The sequence below is a fragment of the Lepidochelys kempii genome, chromosome 1 (assembly GCF_965140265.1).
Source record: "Lepidochelys kempii isolate rLepKem1 chromosome 1, rLepKem1.hap2, whole genome shotgun sequence".
Taxonomy (NCBI): Eukaryota; Metazoa; Chordata; order Testudines; family Cheloniidae; genus Lepidochelys; species Lepidochelys kempii.
The window spans coordinates 147924066-147947674 of record NC_133256.1 but is presented as its reverse complement, the minus strand read 5'-3'; the positions used below and the strand labels follow the sequence as shown (position 1 = coordinate 147947674).

Genomic DNA, 23609 nt, shown 5'->3' with positions numbered 1-23609 from the left:
TTACTCCTGAGCATTTTTATGGTTCTCTCGCGATATCTGAGTGCTTCTCAAACATCAGTCAATTTCTCTTCACAACCCTCCTGTCCTTCTACCAGCTCAGTGCTCTTTCCTGGAAATTAAAAACATGCTGTTCATAGTCTTTATTAAGTGAAACATACTGCTTTGCATTCTATTACTTTGTAAGTGAGAGTCTTGCAATCCTGGCCAGGTTTGAGACTAGGGTTGCTAACTTTCTGATTGCAGAAAACCAAACTCCCTTGCCCTGACCTTTCTCCGAGGCCTCACCCCTCACTCACTCCATCCCCACTCCCTCTGTCACTCACTCCCCCACACTTGCTCACTCATTCATTTTCAGCGGGCTGGGGCAGGAGGTTGGAGTGTGGGAGGGAATGGGGTTTGGGGTGTACGAGGGGGCTCCAGGCTGGGGCCAAGAGATTCAGAGTGCAGGAGAGGATGTGGGCTCTGGGGTGGGACCAGGGATAAGGGGCAGGCTGGGGCCAAGGGGTTCAGAGTGCGGGAGCAGGTATGGGCTCTGAGAGGGAGTTTGGGAGGGGGCTCAGGGCTGGAGTATGGGGCTGGGGTGTGGGGGATGTGGGCTCCAGCTGAAGGTGTGCAAGGAGGGGTCAGGGTGTGGGCTCTGGGCAGCACTTACCTCAGGTGGCTCCCAGAAGTGGCCAGTATGTCCCTGTGGCCCCTAGGTGCAGGGGCAGCCATGGAAGCTCTGTGCGCTGCCCTCACCCGCAGGCGCCACCCCTGCCGCTTCCATTGGCTGTGGTTCCCGGCCAATGGGAGCTGCGGAGCTGGTGTTCGTGGCGGGGGCAGTGTGCGGAGCCTCCCTGGCTGCCCCTGCTCCTAGGGGCTACAGATACATGCTGGCCGCTTCCAGAAGCTGTACAGAGCCAGGGCAGGCAGGGAGCCTCCCTTAGCCCCTCTGCACTGCTGGCTGGACTTTTAACAGCCCAGTCAGCAGTGTTGACCAGAGTTGCTAGGATCCCTTTTTGGCCGGGCATTCCACTCAAAAACTGGATGCATGACAACTCTAATTGAGATGCTTGCTGCATCTGGATCTTGATATGTTTTGACTTTGGTGGTGCTTTCTAAAAAGAAAAAAATGAGACAATAGAGTGACAATTCATTGTACTTTAAAAACAGTTCAGACTGGGCAGGGGCAGAGAAGAGCAACTAGGATGATCAGGGGAATGGAAGGCCTATCTTATGCGAGGAGATTGGAAGAGGTTGGCTTGTTTAGTCTAGCGAAAAGAAGGCTGAGAAGGGTATATGATTTCTCTACAAATACCTTAGTGGGGTAAACACTAGGAAGCGTGAAGATTGCTCTAATTTTGGGTTTAGTGTGCAGATGCGTTGTTGTTGGCCTGTGATATACAGGAAGTCAGACTAGATGATCTAGTGGTACCTTCTGGCATTAAACTCTATGGTTCTCAGTGTGAAATAATTTCACAAATTAACATGACTCTGCCTACAATAAGATGGAGGGGGTACATTTTCACCTCAATGTTTATGGCAGCGAAGGTGAAAAACTGTCATTGTTAAAAGGAATTGTGCAAGTAATCTGTTCTTGTTCACCTACTATTTATTTAGATATGTAGAAGGACACTGGTTCATGGATAACATCACATCCATGTAAAGTGGAATTTTAACAGTTTACAAACTGTGAAATTTTTCAGGCAATGTGTTACTGCTGGGTTATAACTACCTATGCAGTTAAAATAATTAAATCAATTTCAGTTCTATGAAATAATATTGACTATATTTTGTTGTCTTGTACTATGTACAAAAATCTTTGTGGCCTTTGTTATATTAAAGTTTTCTGGTATTATTACTGTAAGCTGTTTCAATAATTCTCTGAGGTGCTTAGAATTCAAAATAGGTTGGCCTCACTGTGAACAAATTAAAGGTATTTTTAAAATAAATTTTAAAAAAAATCTTACTGTTTGATTGTTTAAACTAATTAACAGATATCTAGCAGCTGGTCCAGAATTGATGGTAAATATCCCTGCTGATTTAGGCAGTGACTAAAAATATGCTCCTTAAAATATGCCACAATTTGAGATCCAAAACTCTGACCATCTGTTATCATAACCTTAAGCATGCATAGCTGTGGGTATATTGTGCTAACCCTTTGTTTTCTTTCTGCCAAAAATAATTGTCCATGGTCTGAAATATACACTTTTAGTCAATAGTGTTAAAGTGAATGACAGAATAGAATCTAGAAGGTATTTGTTGGAATTGAGCTTTTACTTTGACTAAAGCTTATTTTAGGATTATGCCCATGCTTTTACTTTATCACAAAAGGATTCCACTTAAATTCATTTACATTTTCATTCATTTACTCTGAATTCTAGTCCTGTAACCAGTAAGTGAGCTGTGATTGACTTGTCAGAGAGTTGAGTAAAGGGCTTTCATGTAACCAGGACCAGCCTGAGGTGTTCTGGAGTCCCTGTGTGAGGAGAAAATTGTGAAGACAAAGTCCAGCTTTGTTCAACAATGTAGCACATTTTTGAGGTTTGGCAAGCGGCCAGAGAATAGAATGGTTTGTCACAGGTTCTGAGAAGGAACGATATCACTAGTTTCCAGGAGTGATTAAAAGTATACATGTCATAATTGATTCCTGCAGGTTTGGGGTCGGGCCTCCAAGTTGTTCTTTCCTGGTTGATTGAAGATGTCATGTCAAGAAGGGGACATTTTCCTTTGAGTAATTTTATATAAACTCCAATTAATGGAATATACATGCATACTTAGAATCATAGAATATCAGGGTTGGAAGGGACCTCAGGAGGTCATCTAGCCCAACCCCCTGCTCAAAGCAGGACCAATCCCCAATTTTTGCCCCAGATCCCTAAATGCCCCCCTCAAGGGTTGAACTCACAGCCCTGGGTTTAACAGGCCAATGCTCAAACCACTGAGCTATCCCTCCCCCCCTTGTTATTCAGTACGTGTCCTCTTGAAAGCAGTGTCCATTGACCCCCACCTGCCCTCATGGAGATGAATTTTGGGACCCATTAGTAGATAAAGGGCCCCACCACCAGCCTTACTCCTATTCCTGTTTTTGAAACTATTGGCTGGTTAGCCAGAGTCAGTTGCTGATTCAGTTGCATCAGAATCAGTTGCATCTTTATTAGATGAGACTGTACTGACATTTTTTTCTAAAGTCACCTGGTAATTTCCAGTTTTCATAAGATGGATGAGGCTTTCAGTATTGAATTATCAATTGTACATTGGAAGTAACATTCCCTTTTTAATATCTTTGAACTACGGTAGCAGACAGGCAGAGTATCCATTCCACTGAATGACAATAGTCTTTTAGAATTAGCACCTGTCCCTGTCTCAGCAGAAATCCAAGTGGACAGGTAGGTTGTCTTAGGTATATAAATATTTTTATTCACTCATCCTGCACCAGGTTCTCACATTGCTGCTGCTGTTGCAACAACCTAAGGAATAGTTGATCATCCTTCTCTTTCTCCCAGTTTAACAAATGTCATGAAGATTAAACTGAATTTCTCCATTACCCATTAGATGAGGATTGCAAACTGTTTGGTAATGTTGACCATAGTTGACTGCTTGTCTTGGAGTATACTTCTCATATTGTTGGACTACCTTCTGGAGAAAGTGAAGAAGTGATTGTCATATTCTGTCATTGAGATGCGAAGTGTGCCCTTTGACATATGACATTTTAGGGTACATCTACACAGCCGAGGGCAGGGAGCTGGGCTGACAGACTTGGGCTTGAGCTACCAAACTACAAATAGCTGTGTGTACGTTGCAGCTTGGGCTCTGAAGCCGATGGAGGCAGGTAGCACGAGCCCAGATCTGTTGACCTGAGCTTGGAAATTCACTACTGTAGACTGCCACTGGCTATGTAAAAGTACCGTTAGCTTCAACCACTTGTTCAGTGGCCTCACTTTGCAGGATAGCATGGCTGAGGAGTACAAATGGATGTGAAGGCTCTCCACTTCTGAGGAAGCCAGTTTATTCAGGGAGAGGACAAATTACTCTGTGGAGCAGGACACTCAACTCAGATTTACACTGCATTCCTCAGACTTGTATTAAAGGAGGGAAAATTGACTTTATTACCAATGTGAAGGTCTTGCTCCTTAGTCCTCTTTCAATAGAAAATTGCTATCTCCCTTCCTCCTGGTTTCCAGGGGTTATTGGGAATTCCAAACAGGACCAACCACATATTACATTAGTAGTTCCTACTTGGGCACTTCAGTTTTGTCTCCCAGATTTCCAGGTCTGGCATCAGAACCTGCAGTCTAACTGCTAAACCTTCTTTATCTCCTTTTGAAAGGTCAGGGTCATTTTCTCTAGCCAGATCCTTAAGCCTGCCAGCATCTTAGAGATGCTTAGAGTTCTTGTTAATTCATTTGGATTCTGACAGTTAAGAGAAATTCCAAGAACTCTCCTGAAGAGTCTTAAGCCTTCAGTAAGAAAAAGCTCTGACTTAAATCGAAGAGGTTTTCCTTTGTGAGTCTCTTGGGGTGCAGTCCACGCTGGGGGGAGGGGTTATCCTTACGTGTTAGCTAACACAAGGTAAAATCCTGATGAAGACAAGACCATTTGTAGTTTTTGCACATTAAGAAGATTGAGGTAAACATTGGCGTGGGTGGGAGGAAGAATCCAAGGGTTCATCTCAACTTGCTAACACTTTCTTATTTACTTTCTCCGCATCAGTTATGGTTTTATAGACCTCAATCATATTCCACCTTAGTCTTTTCCTTTCTAAGCTGAAAAGTCCCAGTCTTATTAAGCTTTCCTTATATGGAAGCTGTTCCATACTCCTAATCATTTTTGTTGCCCTTTTCTGTACCGTTTCCTATTTCAATATATATTTTTGAGGTGGGGTGACCAGATCTGCATATAGTATTCAAAATGCGGGCATATCATAGATTTAAATGGTGGCATTATGATATTTTCTGTCCTATCACTTTCTTAATGATTCCCAACATTCTGTTCGCTTTTTTGACTGCCACTGCACATTGAGTGGATGTTTTCAGACAACTATCCACAATGACTCCAAGATCTCTTTCTTGAGTGGTAACAACTAATTTAGACCCCATCATTTTATATGCACAGTTGGGATTATATTTTCCAATGCGCATTACTTTGTATTTATCAACATTGAATTTCATCTGCCAATTTGTTGCCCAGTCAACCATGATCATCAGTGTGGATCTAAAATTCCCTGTCCCCATATGTTCAGAGACTTAAATAAAGATTCTGAGTAAATAAAAGGAATTAAGGGATTATTATATGTAGTGTTTCTATATACAAGTCCTAACTTTGCATTCCATATGAGGGTGTATGTGCAGCCCTATTTTTCTAAAGCGTTCTGACTCAAGGGTATATGTATATCCCAAGAATTGGATCTGTTCTCACACTCTACCCAAAGAACTACGGTTAGCTGCAGGTAATCTTTCTTTTGCACATGTGTTCTGGGATGGGATTCTATCAGACTCCCCTCTGTCTGTACCAGGTGGGCAAGCAAAGCAATCTTTTATATTTGAGAATTATACCAATTCAGCTAAGTTGTTTCTGTTTTCATATAATTTATACATGCAATATATTGTAGAATTCCTGTTCAAATAAAACCCATCATAGCAAGTAGCAGCCTTTTTTTAGTACCTGCAAATTGTGTGTTTCACATAGTTCATTCTGTATTAACATATACAAGTTTGCTTCATTTAGTATTAAATCTCTTTTGGGACTCAATTAATTTAAAGGTCATGTAAGAAAAGCTGCTTAGATATTGTCACTTTGCACATAGATTACCAATGAGCTTGTGTTCCCTAAGACAATTTCTAATACAGCTGGGTATTTGTCCCGTCTCTAAAGCATTTCTTTTTACACTAAAATCTTTAAAATAGCTGTCTTATTCTCTACGCTCAGAACTCAGACTTCTTTCTATTTCAGTTGTTTTCCCTACTGCTTCCTGACCATCACTGCCACACCAGTGCAATGGCATAGTTGCTTCACATTCCTTAACATGCTAGCAGGTGATGTAGAAGGCACATGAGCCCACGCTGGATGTGTGCTGTGTTGCATACATGGTGGCTTAATAGATAGAGCACAGGCCGGTGACTTGCGAAGCCATGTAAAAGTTCTAGTCTCAGCTCTGAGCATGGCCTGCTGGGTCACCTCACCTCCCCGTGCCTCAGTTTTGCCATCTGTAAAATGTGGATAATTACACTGACCTCTTTTGTGAAGTGCTTTGAGATCTACTCATGAAAAGTGCTTGTAGAGGGGTTTGGCCAGGGCTCACCTCTCTCCAGGGCGGCAGGAGACCACACCGCCTCGGTACTTTCTTCCAGTTGTTGACGGGGAAATAGCCCTGGGAATTAGCAGCAGTAGAGGCAAACAGAGACAGTTATTCACACCTGGCCTATGCTCAGTGGGCAATAGCGAGTCCAGGGCTCAGGCCCTCAGGCAGGGGCTGAGCAAACAGTTATATTTAGCAGGCCCAGGCCCTGGGTCAGGGCAGGACAGCAGAGAGTCAATGGCCCAGGCCCTGAGGCAGGGGCTGAGCAAAGGCAGGTAAACAGCAAGCCCAGGTCCTCAGCTCAGAGGAGCCTGGGTGAGGGGAAGGCTGACACCCACTAGTTGGGTTGCAGGGGGGACGCAGGTCCTCCCACTCCACTCCATCCCAGCCCGGGGCCCTAGCAGCGGCAGAAGACCCGCTGCTGTGGCAGTAGGGATCGTGGCTGCAACACGCTAACAAGGGGCCTGGCAGTGCTACAGCCAGACTAGGGTCGGCTGCCCCCGGGCTACTTCCTACCTCCCCCTCTAGAGGTACCTGGGTCCGGACCGTGTCCTCCGGGGGTCAGGTACCATGGGCTTCTCAGGGTAACTGGCGAGGGGCAGGCTTGGCAGCTCCTCCGAGCTCTGGTCAGTGTCAGGTGTTGATCAGGCGGGCCAGTCTTGGGGTTTGCTGCCGGTTGCCGGGGTCTCCCAACAGGGAGCTAGCCCGCAGGCGTCTGGCCTCTCTGGTGTCTGCTCCTCCAGTGAACTCTGAGGTTGGGCTTTTATAATTCCTGTTCTGCCCCTTGACCTCTGGGGGGAGGGTGCAGGATTCTCTGACTCCGCCCACTTTGGTGTCCAGAAGGGCTCATGCCTCTCCAGGGTGGCGCAGGACCACATCGTCTCACTGCAGTGCTATATAAGAAGATTGTATTATGATTAATACTAATGGGTAATTTGTCCTTAAAATAAGTATTCCTTAAAAATATCTTTGAAACCCTAAAAATGGGTTCAGCCTAATAAGCAGTGACAACTATATAATCAGACATACATATACACTCAGTCATCTCAAAGTCCTGGATTTCTTGCCTGAGTCATCCTTTCAATAGGTAAGTAATGACAAATATGTTTTACAGCAGCCACTGCTTATCTGAACAAAAAAAAAAGGGGGGGGGTTGCAGTTGGATTTTAAAAAAGAAAAACATCTAAATCAAATAACTAGCTGGAGGAAGTATATTAATAATGGGGGTGAGGAAACCATTTTACAAAGGGTAGATTTGAATATAGGTGCTTTATGCTGTATCTCAATTTTTAACAAAACACAGGGTGTATTCCAAAGAAGCTACTGAAAAAATGAGGCTGAGGGCATGTAGTGACACCATCTCTAGCCATAAAATATTTACCCTAGAACAAACTGTGCATCTTTTTATATTGCAGTTTTCTCTATCTCAGAGTGTGAGGTAGGGAACTATACAGCATTTGTGTTGACAGGAATATTTCCTGCCTTGTGAACTCCACCTAAAGAGGTGGTCAAACACATTCTGACAGCTTCTAGATTTTTGAAATGGCTGGATAGTTAGGGGAAACTATTGTGCAAACAAGTGTTATGCAATTTTACAGGCACTTTTGATGAAAGCCATTGAACTGAAGAAGAGCTCGAAAACTTGTCTTTTTCACCAACGGAAGTTGGTCCAATAAAAGATATTACCTCACCCGCCTTGTGTGTCTAATGGAATTACATAAAATGTAACTTTACAGAAACATTAATCTTCGAGAGCTTGACTGTCTTGCAAAGTACTCAATTGCATTCTCTACGAGTTTGTTAGTGTTTTAGGTCAAATCTTGATAAAATCAAAACTCATCCTTTGAAGTTGCCCTCCATTATTGTAATGCATTGATTTTTTTTTTTTTAGATAAGCAGGAGTGAAAACAAAAAATTCCTCATTAGGTTCGGTTACAGGCCAGGTGGTAAATAATCCTTAGCGATGCATGGATATTGCAAAACAATGCTGAGTCACACTGAGCCATACGTTGAGTAATTTTAGGTGTGTGGGGCTTCCTTTACTTGCCAGTATCTCCTTCTGTGATGGTGCCCAATAGAGACCTGGGTCCTGATTCTTCACTGACTTGCGCCCTATGTAGACATTTACACCTATGTGAAGTGGATGTAAAACTCTTTTCCCCCTCGCTTTTATTGGTGATAGCATTTTTTACTCCCTTTGCACAGGTATAGCCACATTAACATGGTGCTTCCTAGCCCCAGTTATCACATGTGAGTGCTGGTTCTCCTTTCAATGGCAATGATCAGGAACCATGTTTTTTTGGTGGCTCACAGTCCAGCTTCTGCTACTCATGTGCGCCAGTAGGGTAGAGTCAGGCAAAGCCTCCCAGACAATTCAAGGCAGTATGTCGCTGTCTGTGTAGGCTATGCTTTGTTTCAGACCTGGTTCGATGTCGCCTACTCTCATGATTTTATGAGAAAGCTTGTTAAGACAGACATGGTAAATACCGGAGTCTAACATAAGTATGTGTGGAGTTCTGAATGGCATAACAGATTGGATGCTTTTTATAAAAGTTAGTAAGTATTCCTTTCCACTGTGTGTTTATATATTGTGCCTTATGTCAGTGAGTGCTAATATGTTTCAAGAAACTATGTGAAGCCAGATTGTGAAATTCCTACTTGTGCTGAATAGTACCTTACACTAGGATTAGTCCCTTTGAACTCAGTATGAACACTCCTGGAATAGGGTACTATGTAACTGAGTAAGTATTTCAGAATTTGGTGCTGGTGAGTACAGTCTGTGGGCAGTAACTCTGTTAGGGGTAAAGTTTAGTAGAAATATAACTAGTATAGATGACTGGAAATTAATTTTCCAGTTGAACATTTTTCCATTGGAATATGTCAGTTCATAGAAATGGAAAGATTCCATGGGAACGTGGCACATTTTGTTGAAATTTCTAATGGAGCTCAGGTAAGTTTCCATGGGAGCCTGAGAGTCCAGTAGGAGTATACATTGTTTACACGTTTCTGCAGAAGGGAACATTTCAGAGTGTCTGAAACAAAATACAGCAGTACTTCACTTCCATGAAAAATGTTAAGGTTTTGGCTTTTAGTCCTGGGTCAGTATGAAATGTTTTCCAAAACCTCATTTCCTCCCCCGCCCCCCCCCGAAATGAAATTATTTCCTGGCCAGCTCAAATAACCAATATGACAAAAAGTATAGCAAAACTTGAAAAATACTATTTTCTAATTTTTATATTTGTTAACACTGATGCACTTTTAGGGTAGTTAAAGTCACACAGCCTTTGGTTTTGTGACTTATCACCTGAGACATGCTATGATGTCTGGACCTGCACCATCTGTCATGTTTTATTGCCTTGTAAACTATAACATGTCCATTCCACTTTGTCAATCTTACCAGGAACTTTTCTTATAACAAGAATCTTGAAAATAGGAATTTATATGAACGATTCTTATCCATATTCAATTCCATAGAGATCTCTCCTGAATTACCAGCATGTCGTCTGAATGGTTTCTGTTTTTTAACAGATCCTAAAAGGAGATCTAGAAATGAAAAGACAAACAATGGGTAAGCTGAGCTCACTTATGCAGGACTTCCTGTCAGCAGTAAAGAATAAAGCAGTGGCTCAAAAGCTGGAAGGTCGGCTGGAAAACTTTGCCCAGCGTTGGGATAATCTTGTGCAGAAGCTGGAGAGCAATTCTAAGCAGGTTTGTCATAACCATCATTCTATCAGCTGATGATAGTTAAATGCTTTGTCAGTCAAATGCCTGAAGTAGATTTGCTGCTATTTGTCAGACTCTTGAAAATCTTTTCACTACCCGGCTTCTTAGTCAGGTTTTATTTTTTAGGCCAAAGTTATATCCCCATAATTTACAGTATTTCCTGAAGGTCAGAACATGTAAATGATTTCAGACCAAGGGGGAGGGAGGAGGAGAATATTCCAATTTTGAGAGGTCCTCACAGAGAATACCCTGCCAGCAACAGTCCTCTCTCTATTAATCTAAGAAGGCTCAAGTCAGGTGCCCCACTGATTTCAATCTGTGGCAGCAGCACACAAGACAAATATGCTTCCTAATGTAGGCAGATTTCAAGCCACATAGAGCTCTATAAAATAAAGCCAACACCTGGAAATCGACCTGGAAACCAAAAGGTCAATGTAGATCATGGCAAACTAGTATCATATGCTCATAGAATCTTGATACATCACTGTGCATTCCACACCATGATTTATGAACAGATTTAAGGTAGCCCTATGTAGAACACATTGTGAAAATCAGCAATGCCATGAATCACAGTAGCAAGGTCCATATCAGACAGAGAAACTGCAACCTCTTGTCCAAGTACAAATGTAAAAAAAAAAAGCCACATTATTCCCTTCTCCTCTGTGATCATTGAAAAGCAAGTGTGGATTTAATACTTCAAAATTGTGAACTCAAATGGCAAGTGGCAGACAAACACCTTCGATTGACAGGGATGACATAATTTTGCACAAGTTTTCAGTTGTTTTCTTTGACCTACCATCATCTCAGTCTTGACTGGACTGAGCCTCAGCTAATTTCCTCTGATCCATCTCTTTGTCTTATACCAGCATTGAGCAAGATGCTTTATACCAGCAGCTAGGATGGCAGGAAGGAGATCTAGAACTGGGAGTCAGACTCCTTCAAATAATATTCCATGACCCAAATACATATATTAATTTCCTCTTGTTTCTATACTTGTGTGGCCACTTTTCTGCTGCATCCTCAGTATTAACTTCATCTGACTAGCTTCCCTTTGCCACATGCCCTCTCATGATAGCTGTATAATACTGCTGCTTACCACCAATGCACCCATTTCTGGTGTTGCCCTTAATAAATATCATAACTAATTAATTCAATCCATAGAGCCACTTAATAATTAACATGAATACTACTATTCACTAGAGCTAGGTGGAAATTGGAATTTCTGTTCTGTGGGAAAGTCCAAAATTACAATTTTATTTTGTTCCAATTGAGAAGGGGAGTTGAAATTTAAAATTTCCTGTGCAACAAAAATTCCCCCAAAATTGATTTGGAACAATAGAATTATTTTGTTTTGATTTTTGATTTTACATTGCATTAAATACTCTCTCTCTCTTTCTCTCTCAAATTTAGAATAATAATAAAAGTTTTAATATAATATAAACATTGAAACAAAGTGAATCAAAATCATACAGTCAAAAGAAACATTTTTCCTTATCAAAAGAAAATGTTTCAATGATTCATTTAGACTTTTTTCCCATTGAAAATGTCATCAAAAATGGATATGTTACCACAAAATATTTTGATGAAATTGTTTCCCAATGGAAAACTGTTTTGTCAAAACTGTTTTGACCAGCTATATAACTTACATTTACTGAAATTACCATATTTTACCCATAAATGCATAGAACTAGCATATATTTAGAAATACTAATAAAAATAAATACAGCTCTTTGATTACCTAGAACCAGGACTCCACCGTAGTTCAGTTCAGTTCAGTGGAGGATATAACTATTTTAACTAGGGTTGTTGATTAATTGAAGTTAAATCATGTGATTAACTCAAAAAAAGTAATCATGATTAAAAAAATAAATGGTGATTAATCTCAGTTTTAATCACACTGTTAAACAACAGAATACCAATCAAAATGTATTAAATATTTTTGGATGTTTTTCTACATTTTCAAACATATTGATTTATATTACAACACAGAATACGAAGTGGACAGTGCTTACTTTATATTATTATTTTGATTCTAAATATTTGCACTGTAAAAATGATAAATAAAAGAAATAGTATTCTTTTAAATCACCTCACTGAAGTACTGTAGTGCAATCTGTTAATCGTGAAAGTGCAATTTACAAATGCAGATTTTTTGTTACATAATTTCATTAAAAACAAAATAATGTAAAACTTTAGATCCTACAAGGCCACTCAGTCCTACTTCTTGTATAGCCAATTGCTCAGACAAGCCAGGTTGTTTATATTTATGGGAGATAATGCTGCCCGTTTCTTATTTACAATGTCACAAGTGTAAACAAGAAGTGGGCAGCATTATCTCTTGAAAATGTAAACAAACTTGTTTGTCTGAGCAATTGGCTATACAAGAAATAGGATTGAGTGGACTTTCTAGGCTCTAAAATTTATATTTTTTTGTTTTTGAATGCCGTTTTATTTTACGTAATTCTACATTTGTAAGTTCAAGTTTCATGATAAAGAGATTGCACTACAGTACTTGCATTAGGTGAATTGAAAAATACTATTTATTTGTTTTTTACAATCCAAATATTTGTAATAAAAATAAATATAAAGAGAGCATTGTACACTTTGTATTCTGTGTTGTAATTTAAATCAAAATATTTGAAAATGTAGAAAAACATCCCAAAATATTTAAATAAATGTGTTTTTATTATTGTTTAACAACGCGATTAATCATGATTAATTTTTTTAATCACTTAGCTCTAGTTTTAACATTTTCCACCTCTGTAACATCTTACATCTGAAATTCTCAAAGGCCTTTACAAACATTAGTGAATTAAGCTTCCCCAGGTAGATGGGAATATTATTTTTCCCTGTTTTGCAGGTGGAGAAACTCAGCCGTAGAGGCTCTGTCTGCAATTAACTTTTATGAAAATCTCCCATTGTGTGCAGCTCCACTAACAGCCATGGGAGTGCAGACCTGCTGCTGGAGTTTTTCCAACCCAGTAATCTAGGCTTGCCCAGCCTGTGTACCCTTCAACCTGCACAATGGTTCCTAGCACCATTTCTGTTCCACCAATGTTGCTAATATTGGTATCACTGCACTGTAGATGACCAATTGGTTTCTCACGCCATTTTCAGTACTGTCAGTAAACATTCTTTGAGCAGGTCTAAATGACTCTATGCTGCAAATGCAATGAGAAACAGATGGGCCAGGTACACGAGTGGTCCCAAATTTGTTAACATTAACATTGTTAATCTAAACAGAATTTAGATTAGCAGTGATGAGAAGCTTTTCCAAAAATAGGCCTAGTTTGGACCTCTAGGGACAGTAAAACACAAGTAGGTTACATAATAAAAGGGATTAAAAAGGCAGGTAGGGAGGTCATGTAGATATCTGAAAGTTGAGACAATTAAGACAATAAAGGAAATAAAAAAGTAATACTGACATTTATGGAAGAAGAAAGCTAATGTTAGCTACTGCAATTTGTTCCTTCCAGGATTGCAGTGGGTATAGTTTACAGAGGGAAATTCTCTGCCTCCTAATGGTTAAAAAGAGCATAATAATAAAATCAGATTGGTTAAACTTCCTGCAATGATCTGGAACACCTGTGATCAACAGCATCCTTCCTCTAATCTAAAATCCCTGAGTCATTTATTTTGCCCAGCTCTTGTGTTCCTACTAAATTAGCTGAAGTAGACAAAATTCATTTGGGGGAGGAGTAAAGAGAAGAGCAAGGTGGGGGGTGGAAGTTACAATCCCATGCAATTGCTAGTCCTCAGCTTGGCAACTTGAGTTAAAATAATCATTTGTGCTCCACAGAGTATGTAATTATAGAAGCTGAGGATTGGATTTGCTACTTGTGTATTTACACTGGGCTCCAACCTATAGTCTTTATCCAGACAAAAATCCTGTGGCAGTTTAGCATTAAAGTGACAGCCCAGAGTTTGGAGCTGTGTTGGGGTACATGGCCTCAATAAGGAATTGCAGGAGGTAGTGAGTCGCAGGCTCAAGGCTTCCTGAAGCTACCAGGGAACACATCCTCTAAGGTGTAACAAGCATTTCCCTTCAGCCTGGGCTGCTTTGCTGGTCAGTACATGACGAGTGGACATGAGGGCCTGGTCTTGTCTCTTTAATGGGTGACTAGGGCTGCTAGTTGTGCTAGCCAGGATCTGAGTAGCCTTTATGCTCAGGGGATCTCAAGGCCACAGTTGTGTGTGGCCCTGAATGGGATCCCTCAATGCACTAGAGAAATGCATAAGTGCACTGCCTCCATCCACTAGCAAAATATGTAACTATACTCAAACTTCTGAAAATCATTCTACCTCCACAAATAACGGTTGTTAAATTTCAGTAATAATTGATATCCTGATCTCTGAGATCTTACAACATATCCACACAGTTATGACTTTCCTCAGCTCTTTTACCTTTCATAATACCCCTTATGTATCATAGTTAATGAGTGCTGAACTATAAATCTAGTTTAGATAAATACAATTCCTATTAAAATATGAGGAACTAGGCATTAAACTGATCAAAATTACATGTGCTGTGCTCCATACTTCTAGAGAGTAATAGATCCTTAGAATGACCATTCAGTAATCACAAACTATAAGTCCTGTAAACTAAAATGAAAATCAGCATCCTAGTTGCTCCACTGAAAACTGCAGTGGTAAACTACAATAAATAAATGATACATTTTTCATAAATTGTTTTTTTTTTCTCCCAAAACATGAGTACTGAAACAACCCTAAAATATTTGTTACTTTACACATGCATTGAAGACACATCGTCCAAACTGTCAAAACCTCATCCTCAATATTTATACAACCAAGTGCTGGGCACACCGTTTTTGTAGGCATAATTTGGAGGTCATTGTCAGGCTATACCAAAAGAAGGACAGGAAACATTTGATATGGTTTTAATCAGGCCACAACTTTATTATTAGATGTCTGGGACTACCCAGCAGATAAAAGTGTACAGTGCGGGTAAATCCGTGATCGTTCAGTAACTACCTGGGGGGTTTCTGCCAGTCCCCCTCCCCTTTTTTTTTCCATCCAGGTCCCCCAGCCAACCCATGTCTGGGATCTTGCCATCTACCCTTGTAGGAGGGTTAAGGTGGACTATAATGCCATACCATTCAACCCCCCAACTCCTGTTCTGCTCCTTTAACCAACACCTCCTTTTAAAGTCCTTTACCAGGTCATTTATCTGGTCACTGTGTCCCTTCCCTACCGAGTACCTGCACTAGACATCTACCCCACACTTACATAATCAGTTGCAACATACAGCCTAACTCCCTTCATGCCACATGTCAACAAAGCCCTCCCTGGATCTGCTGTGGGGAAGGTGACCTAGGCCAATCTGCTGTTGCTGGAAAAATTCCTTCCCAGCCCCCCCCTAAAAAGGAGCTAGAGCAATGCCCACAGCAGGTCTTAACTAAAGCTGGTATTTCACTACCTAAAGGGGAGGGAGGGTGGGGGCTGCCTCAGCCTGCTCCATGTAAAAGGGGGCTTCACCACACTGAACTGCCCTTTTAAACCCTTCTACCCCTCCGGTTCCCAGGAATGAGTTAGTGTCGCCATGCTGGCCCTTTCTCCCCTTTTGCAGCAGTTTGACCTCTCTCCCCTCCTTCCCGCAGCCATAAAGAACTGTTCCCTTCATTTGTCCAGCCAGCCAAATTCCCCCTGGCTTTAAGGTGTGCTGTGATCATTTTGAAATTTTGGTTCTTCATTCTTAGTTTAAAAGGTGGCGGTTGTCTCCTCATCTCTTAACACTCCAATTCCCCCCACCCCTCCTGTCTCCCCTATAGACATTGATACTTTCATGTTTACAGGAATAAAAAACATGATGGACTTAATTTAGTCATCTATTCTGTAAGATCATGAATGGATAATACTCCTGCCCCCTCCCCACCCCAACATTGGGCCTGATCTTGCAAGCCTGCAACATGCAGAAGTCGAGTTTACTTCAGTGGAATTTCTGCGAGCTGAGGGCATGCAGGATCAGAAGCAATAAGAAGTAAATATTAACAAAAGATGCTTGATTTTTGTGTCATCTTCATTCAGCAACTACCACAGTTGCAACTGGTAGCTGTTGATTGTTCTTAAAAGAAGGCACCCAGGATAAAATTTTCAAAAGTACCTACATGCCTAAATCACTTTTTTCAAATGGAACTTGGACTGCTGAGTCACTTAAATACTTCTGTAACTTTTACCCACGGTATAATTATCGTGTGTTCACACTCATTGCACTGCACAAAAATCTAGTGCTGGGTGTGAAGAATTCAAGTAGTGTGTCTTAGTAAAATTCATTTCCCTGGTTAGCCAACAAGAAAACTACTGGTGAAAGTTTATGTTCTTAAAAGAAAATTAGACAATTAGCTGGGAGTTTGTAATCTGTTTAATCACAAGATGGGCATTAGGCAGCTCACTATAGTCTTCTCCATGTTGCAAGTTAATAAGAAAGTATATCCTGTTGTTAACTGAAGCTTTATGCAATTACTTCAATATTGACTACAATGGAACTTTATTTCTTTGGGGGAAAAAAAACCCCAAACCTTATGCTTCTAGTGGATGAATGATGATTTTTTTTTATATTAGCTACTTGCCACAGTGTGAGATGTGCTCAATAAAAATTAACATATTAACAGAATAATAAATTAATTGAGGAAAAAACAGTTAGTTTAAAGTCAATGATGCACAGTAAGACACCCAAAAGTCAGATGAAGTGAAAGTTCGAGTGCACAACCTTACTTACAAACGTCTTCAATCTTCACTGTATGCACGCTAATGCAGTCTAATTACAAGGTCACATAATGTTTCACAAGAGAACACAGTACAATGCAATGCATTGTTTTCTCTTCATGTGTGGATCTAAGACATCTTGTGCTCCCTTAAAGTCTGTGAGCTAGAGTAAACTCAGGCTTATGATGCCAGGATAACTTCAGCTGTGGGGATTTTGTTCGTGGTGAGGGTTCAAGGGTAGAGGCTGTGTTTGCACAAAGTAGCCTCAGCATCATTTTCTCTTCTACCCTAACTGAAGGCCTTGGAGCAATTTAAATTTCAACCTAAATAAATAAATAAAAAAGTCCTGCCCCTTCCTTCCCCCCAAAAGAAAAACAACAACAACAAGCAAACACATTTGTAGGAACAATAGGGAAGCTGGAATAGAGCAGGAAGGCTGCCTGTAAAGATCTGAAAGTTACACAAGGAGTGATGGGGATCAGATTTTGATGAAGATCTTCCCAATTCAGGATAAATGTGACTAATTATCTTCAATGTAAGTGTCACTTATAGATACCACATGATAGATAACAATGTAGTTAAACGTGAAGTCACGTTTGAAGAAAATCAGTTTGTGTGTTTCAAAGTTTGGCGCATTTAAAATCAGCAAGTCATGGGACAAATTTCACTTTTAGATAGACTCAGACCTTAAAGCCTGCTGTCATTCTAAATATTCAGGTTCTTCCACTTAGCTTTAAGACAAACTCAATTTTGCTGATTTTAAAGTTTCAGATCTGTTGTCTTGACATTGCTTGATTTTTTTGAGTCTCAGTGAGAGCTACAAAACAAGTCTTATTTGAAGATGATTGGCTCAGAAGTTATAAAGTCAATAAAGCAGCTCTGAAAAATGAGTATTTAACTAGATTATACATGCAAGTGCACTGTATTTCTTTTAAAATGCTTTTATAGTTATAGGCTGTGATAAAGCAAGGTATTCATATGGACAGACCCTTGCACCTGCACAGAGTCCTATTAACTCCAATTGGTCTTGCCCCATGGATTAGCCTACAGGATTGGGGCCTTCATGAGAAATATACTGTACTTGCTCAGTAGCTATTTTCAAATGTTTATAACTTTTTCAGAACAGTTTTTCAAACTGATCAAGGACAATAGTCTTCGCTGAGGGCTATAATCATGCCAAGTTTCAAACTTCAGCTATTTTTGCTGTAACTCTGCCTAAATTAGTGATGCTACTTAAGCAACATCTCCTCAGCCATTTTTTTTTTAATTGTGGAGGGGAACCCAACTGTGTCCTCCCAACCATTCCTTAAACATATTCATGCTTTTGATTAAAGACCAAATTACAGTTCCAACAGTGAAGGGAGGTTACAAGTATACCACAGCTGAGTGCATTGCCAGATGCCTACACTAATAAATAGTAGCATTAAAGTTGTTCTACAATACAAAAACAAACATGGTACTAAACTCCCAAAATATTACACGTGTACATGCATGTGCGCACACACAGTATATGCTTCCATAACAATGAAGTGGGGATTTGATGTTTTCCTACTCAAAAAGCAGGTGCACCTTTACTTTGCATACATTTTTAAGATAGGCCCACAGATATTATTCTGATAGAGTAGGTTGAACGCTTCTTTCTGTAATGCGTCATCTGACTCTTCCACACAGCTCTGACTCTGTAACAATGGGTTAAAAGTCCAAGCCATAGTTTCTCTTCTCAGTTTGACATCTGTACTTCAGGGGTTTAGAAAGACGACGAAGCTGTTCTGCATTTGGTTGGGACACCCTTGAATTAGTCATGGAGCAAACCACTTTAGTGATGAGATAAGTTATTCCTCTGGGGAAGAATATAAGAGTCATTTGTTGGTATGTAAGTAGAGTTTCTGAAAGTTCTTATCTGATTGAGAGTAGTAATATAAAAATGTATCTAACTAATCTTTCTGAACTTCAACATGACATTAAAATGGCCCTAGATACAAGTCCCAGCTTTCCTTAACTCCGACCCCCACACCATGTCGGTAATTAGACAATTATGAGCTCCAAATTAATAGTTCAGTTTTCTTTCAAAGCACATGTTTCACCTCTGTTTTTGTTGATTAAGCATATAAATATTTTTCACGGTTTGAAGATGTAAATCATCAGACCCCACAGCATTTTATGCATTGTGATCTGACATTTGTGAACATATGGTAATTACATGGCGTGCTTTGTTTAAAGCAGTTTCCAACCAGCAGCTGAAGCTGTTACTACTCTACAATTGGTTACAGGCTGGGGAAATATTTAGTAGAATACAGTTATGCTTTCTTCTTTGTCTTGCATTTTATTCCCTGTAAGCTGCAATTGATCTACGCATGGAACAATGACAGGATATGGCCTTAAGTTGTCAGAAACATCCTGATATTGATTTTGGGGTAAAACTTTCACCGAGTTTAGTAAGTGCGTTGCGTGTAGAGTGATGGCAGGGTATGGTCCCAAATGAACATGAGGACGAAACAATGATTTTGGGTGCTTTTAAATGACAGCTTTAAAATAACATGTGATCCCCTCATCTTTTCATCTGCAAACTTTATAAAACCTGAGATAGCAGAGGTTTGATCTGAATTTATTTATTTCAGAGCTGTGCAAGTTCATTTTAAAAAAAGTGTTAGTTTTTATAAAGTAGTATTTCATTTTAACTTGCTGCTTTATCATTGCTGTGATCTACTGTGTCATATCTGAGCACACTAAAGCCATGGCATGTAACCTAGGAGCCCAAGAGAGAAGCAATTTAAAAATATATACTTTGGAAGCAATTTAAGAAGTAAAATAAAAGGCTTGTCTTAAACAAGTCCTTTATAGCAGTTGTTCAGCACAGATATTTGCCAGGTGATAGTGCCAATATACCACCAATTCCAATAAATACACCACACTCAAATACAGCTAAAAAGGTCTCTGCTGCAATCTGTGCCAAATTGTTGGCACTCGCTTGAGTAAAGACCACAGAATTTTTCCCCTTGTAACTAAAAGCCTCTGATTGCCAGATGCTGGGACTGGACAAGAGTAGATGGATTACTGGATGATTGCCCTGTTCTGTTCATTCTGTTTGAAGCACCTGGCATTGGCCACTGTTGGAACCAAAGATACTAGGTTAGATGGACCATTGGTCTGATTCAATATGGCCATCTTTATGTTCTTATGTAAAAATATGTTAACTGTTTGTTAGTTAAGAGAAAAAAAATACATTTAGCTTGGGGTTGCTAGAGGTTAAAGGCATGTAGCCCCCTTGCAGTTGTCCTACCTGTGCTAAATTATGTACAATAAGTAAAACAGATTACCAGTTTCATAAATAGAATGGAATTTCCCTTTCTCTCCCCGCTCCGACATAGATTGGACAAATAACAGTTGAATTTTCCCACTTCCTCAATGGAGGTGGGAGATTAGGCAGTTTTGGGAGGAATACTGTTTGGTTTTACTAATAGTATTTTATAAAAAGAGAATGACTGGTAACAAGTGTATGGCCTCTTCCTTATTACTCTGTTCCCTCCATGGGGAAAGACAGTGGGGTGGAGCTAAGGAAAGAAAAAGAGCGTCTGATATGCCGTATCTTTATAACTGATGGGAACACCAATATCCCAATAATTGGGATAGGAACATACTCTTCTTTAATTGGGATCTTCAGGGAGCTTTGTGCAATGTATGACAAATTGCTATACATTTATATAGCATCATAACTTTTTGGAGATTGAGACACAGATCCCTGCCCCTGGGAATAGGAGAACACCGATAACAAGGGGATGAACATGGCTTAAAAACCCTAGATCTTCATGCAGCAGTGCTACTTTGGCTACCTTGCCAGACCTTATCTTTATATTCTGCTACAGCTCCGTGAACCATCAGCTGGTCTAGGAGACATCCAACTCCCTTACACATCAGCTAGCAGGAACAAGGAAGAAATGTGCCTTCTCTGCTTGATTGACGGACTGGGCAGGACACTTCCCTGCTTCAATTAGAACCTGTGTAATGGCATGAAGTGATATTAATTTAGATGGAATATAGGGGCCCACAGAGTCAGTGGTGTTAACGTGACCCCCAAACTGTCCAATATGAAACAGTACTTGGGGTTTGGTATACAGAGAGCTCAGCCTGCTTAGTACCATGGCAATCACAGCATTTAATTTTCTTTTCACCTTTTATTAAAGATATAGAAAACAGCTACATCATTGGAACTGTGAAGTATTAAGGGTCTTTCATTTTAACAGCATCCCTTGCTGTTCCCTTTCCTTTTAGCTGGAGAGAGTCTTTAGGAAGAAAGAGAGAGGGAAAAAAGCCTGTCTGACGGTCTCTTAGGTGGGGAATAACTACCCTTTTGGGAAAAGGAGAAGTTGTTAGTTGAGATGGAGTGGAGCAGCTGTGGCTGCTGTTAGTCTGATCCCATTTTCTAGAACACGATAGAAGGGCATGTCTTCATGTACAACACTACATCGGCATGGCTGTACCAGAGCTGTCGCATTGTCATAGCGCTTTAGTGAAGATGCGGCTAAGGTGAGAGGAGAGCTTTTCCTGCCGGCATAGTTACTCCACCTCCCCAAGAGGTAGTAACTGTGCAAGCAGGACAAGCTCTCCTGTCGTCATAGCACTGTCTACATGGGGTAGGCAGTGGGGGGTTAGGTCGGTGTAACTACACCACCAAGGGGTTGGATTTTTCACTCCCTTGAGCAACATAGTCATACCGATATAAATCTGTATTGTAGACCTCGCCTAGGGCAAATGCGCACACCAGGGGAGAGACAAGAACAGCAAAAGTAGAAAATGCAGCTTCTGTTTCTGGCATTGACTTTCATTTGCAAAGTCACTGCTAGAGAAATACAGGCCCAGCACGGTCTTATCAGCCAGCCTGAGACCTGGCAAACTTGTACCAGCATCGGGTTGTTTAGGACAGCACTTTTAGCTACTTTTCTGGTCACAGACTTACAGCAGTGTCGCAAAATATATCCTTCTGGCCATCTAAGACAGACAATGGTTAGACAGAAGGCAAAAGGAGAGGGAGAGAAAAGAAATAAAGTGGGGAAGGAAAAGGACTCATGAGTGGGGCAGGGTAAAAGTCTGACTTCCCTGGTGATGGTGGAATTCAGCTGCAGCCAGTGGGGAGAGGGTGATGTCATCAGGTCTGGTCTAGTCAGGACATTCTTAGGTGAATGGGTGAAGAAGGTGAGGGGTCACAGGAAACAGTGAGAGAGGCAACCATAGTGATGAAGCTTGCTCTAGTCACCAGTTTTTCTCTCCAAAGTCTCTTATTTTAAGGATCCCCTCATTTTATCACCCACTTAGGCCTAATTTCTGACCCACCAATTCTGGGTCATTGATTTCCGGTCTCTCACTGTTCTTACCAGGCATAATCTTAACACAGTCCTTGAATTATAGCAATAGGTCTTTTTTGTTGGGAGTAATTCAGTCTCTTTCTCTTTCTCTTTGTGTGTGTGTGTCCCTTTTCCCATCAACTTTTGTTATTATATGTTACTGTGGCATTTTAGAATTTACACTTATTTTTCACAGTTGAGCTTATACTTAGGGTAAATTTGTAAACCCAATTATTACAACAATGGGTCCAAATATCAAGAGCTTAATCATTCCAAAAGCTGCATAAGCACACAAAACTCCTGTTGAAATCACTGATAGGAAGACCTATCCGTGACCTTAAGTATCTCTGTATTCCCTCTCCAGCTGAAGTGGGCAGCATGTATTTTCTAAACTCACCTGTTTGCATGTAGCTGTATTTCAGACCTGTGCAGTACCTGTATTCAACCGTATTCAATAAACTAATCTCCAGTTTTATATTTGTAAACATTAGTGGGACTTATGATCCCATTAATCTTAGATTCTAATTATGGAAACATAGTCAGTCATACATTTACTCGCATCACAGTAAATATTTTCCAAGCTAAGATTTCTTGTAAATTAGTTAATGGCTCTTTGCCACAAATATGTTTTAATTGTCATGAATTAAATATCAATTTGAAAACGATAATAAGCAGTAAAAAAAAAAAAGAATAATAGGCAGTAAATCTTATCAAAGTCAAATAAATATACTCCTGGTCAGTTCTCAAGAAATAAATATTTAAAATGAAGGAACCAACTTTTTTAGCTTATTATAAAATGTTACTGTTTCATGAGAAAAACTATATATATATATATAAAAACGATTATATAATATTTCTGTAGTTTTTCTCATGAAACAGGCTTTAGCTTTTTCTCCTTTGTTCATTTGACATGATTTATAAAGCACCAATAAATACATTCTACTTAGGATTCCTTCTGATTTTGATATTGACTTTCCTAGATGTCTTATTCGCATAGCATGAGTCAGATAAAACAATTTGGTTTGAGTTCAATACAGTGTTGTTTTGTTCTGAAGGTCAACCCAGGATCAGACAGGAGCAGTTTCTCATTATTTCCTGTTGGCACTCCAGTCTTTTTTGAAGTCTTTCAAGCATTGTGTGACCTCTGTTTCAATACGTCTCACAGATTTCACAGGCTGTCACTGCCACTCAGACATCACTAACACAGACAACTGTAATGGAAACTGTAACTATGGTGACCACCAGAGAACAAATCCTGGTTAAGCATGCTAAAGAAGAACTCCCACCACCTCCACCACAGAAGAAGAGGCAGATCCTAGTGGATTCAGAAATTAGGAAGAGGTGAGAAGTACTAAAGGGTTGGGAAAGATCAGTGATAAAGTTTGGATAAGACTGCAAAGATTAACTACTGTCATTTGAATGTTTGCATAATTTGGGGAAGGGGGTTTCTGTGGAAAAAACATTCAATATGCCTGTAGTATTGTAATTAATTAGTACCGTTGTTTTTATCAGGCTGATTATGAAGTAGTTTGTACAAGTAGTTCCAA

General features: G+C 40.2%; 1 protein-coding gene across 12 annotated transcripts in view; it reads left to right on the top strand.

Moving 5' to 3' along the window:
• The window catches only part of DMD (dystrophin), a 1926267-nt gene that overhangs the window by 663829 nt on the left and 1238829 nt on the right, over positions 1 to 23609 (top strand). For all 12 annotated transcript variants that reach the window (XM_073357918.1, XM_073357881.1, XM_073357898.1 and 9 more), the window contains exons 16-17: positions 9806 to 9985; positions 23228 to 23403. In XM_073357918.1, coding sequence (XP_073214019.1) covers positions 9806 to 9985; positions 23228 to 23403 — 356 coding nt within the window. The remainder of the gene's footprint in view (positions 1 to 9805; positions 9986 to 23227; positions 23404 to 23609) is intronic.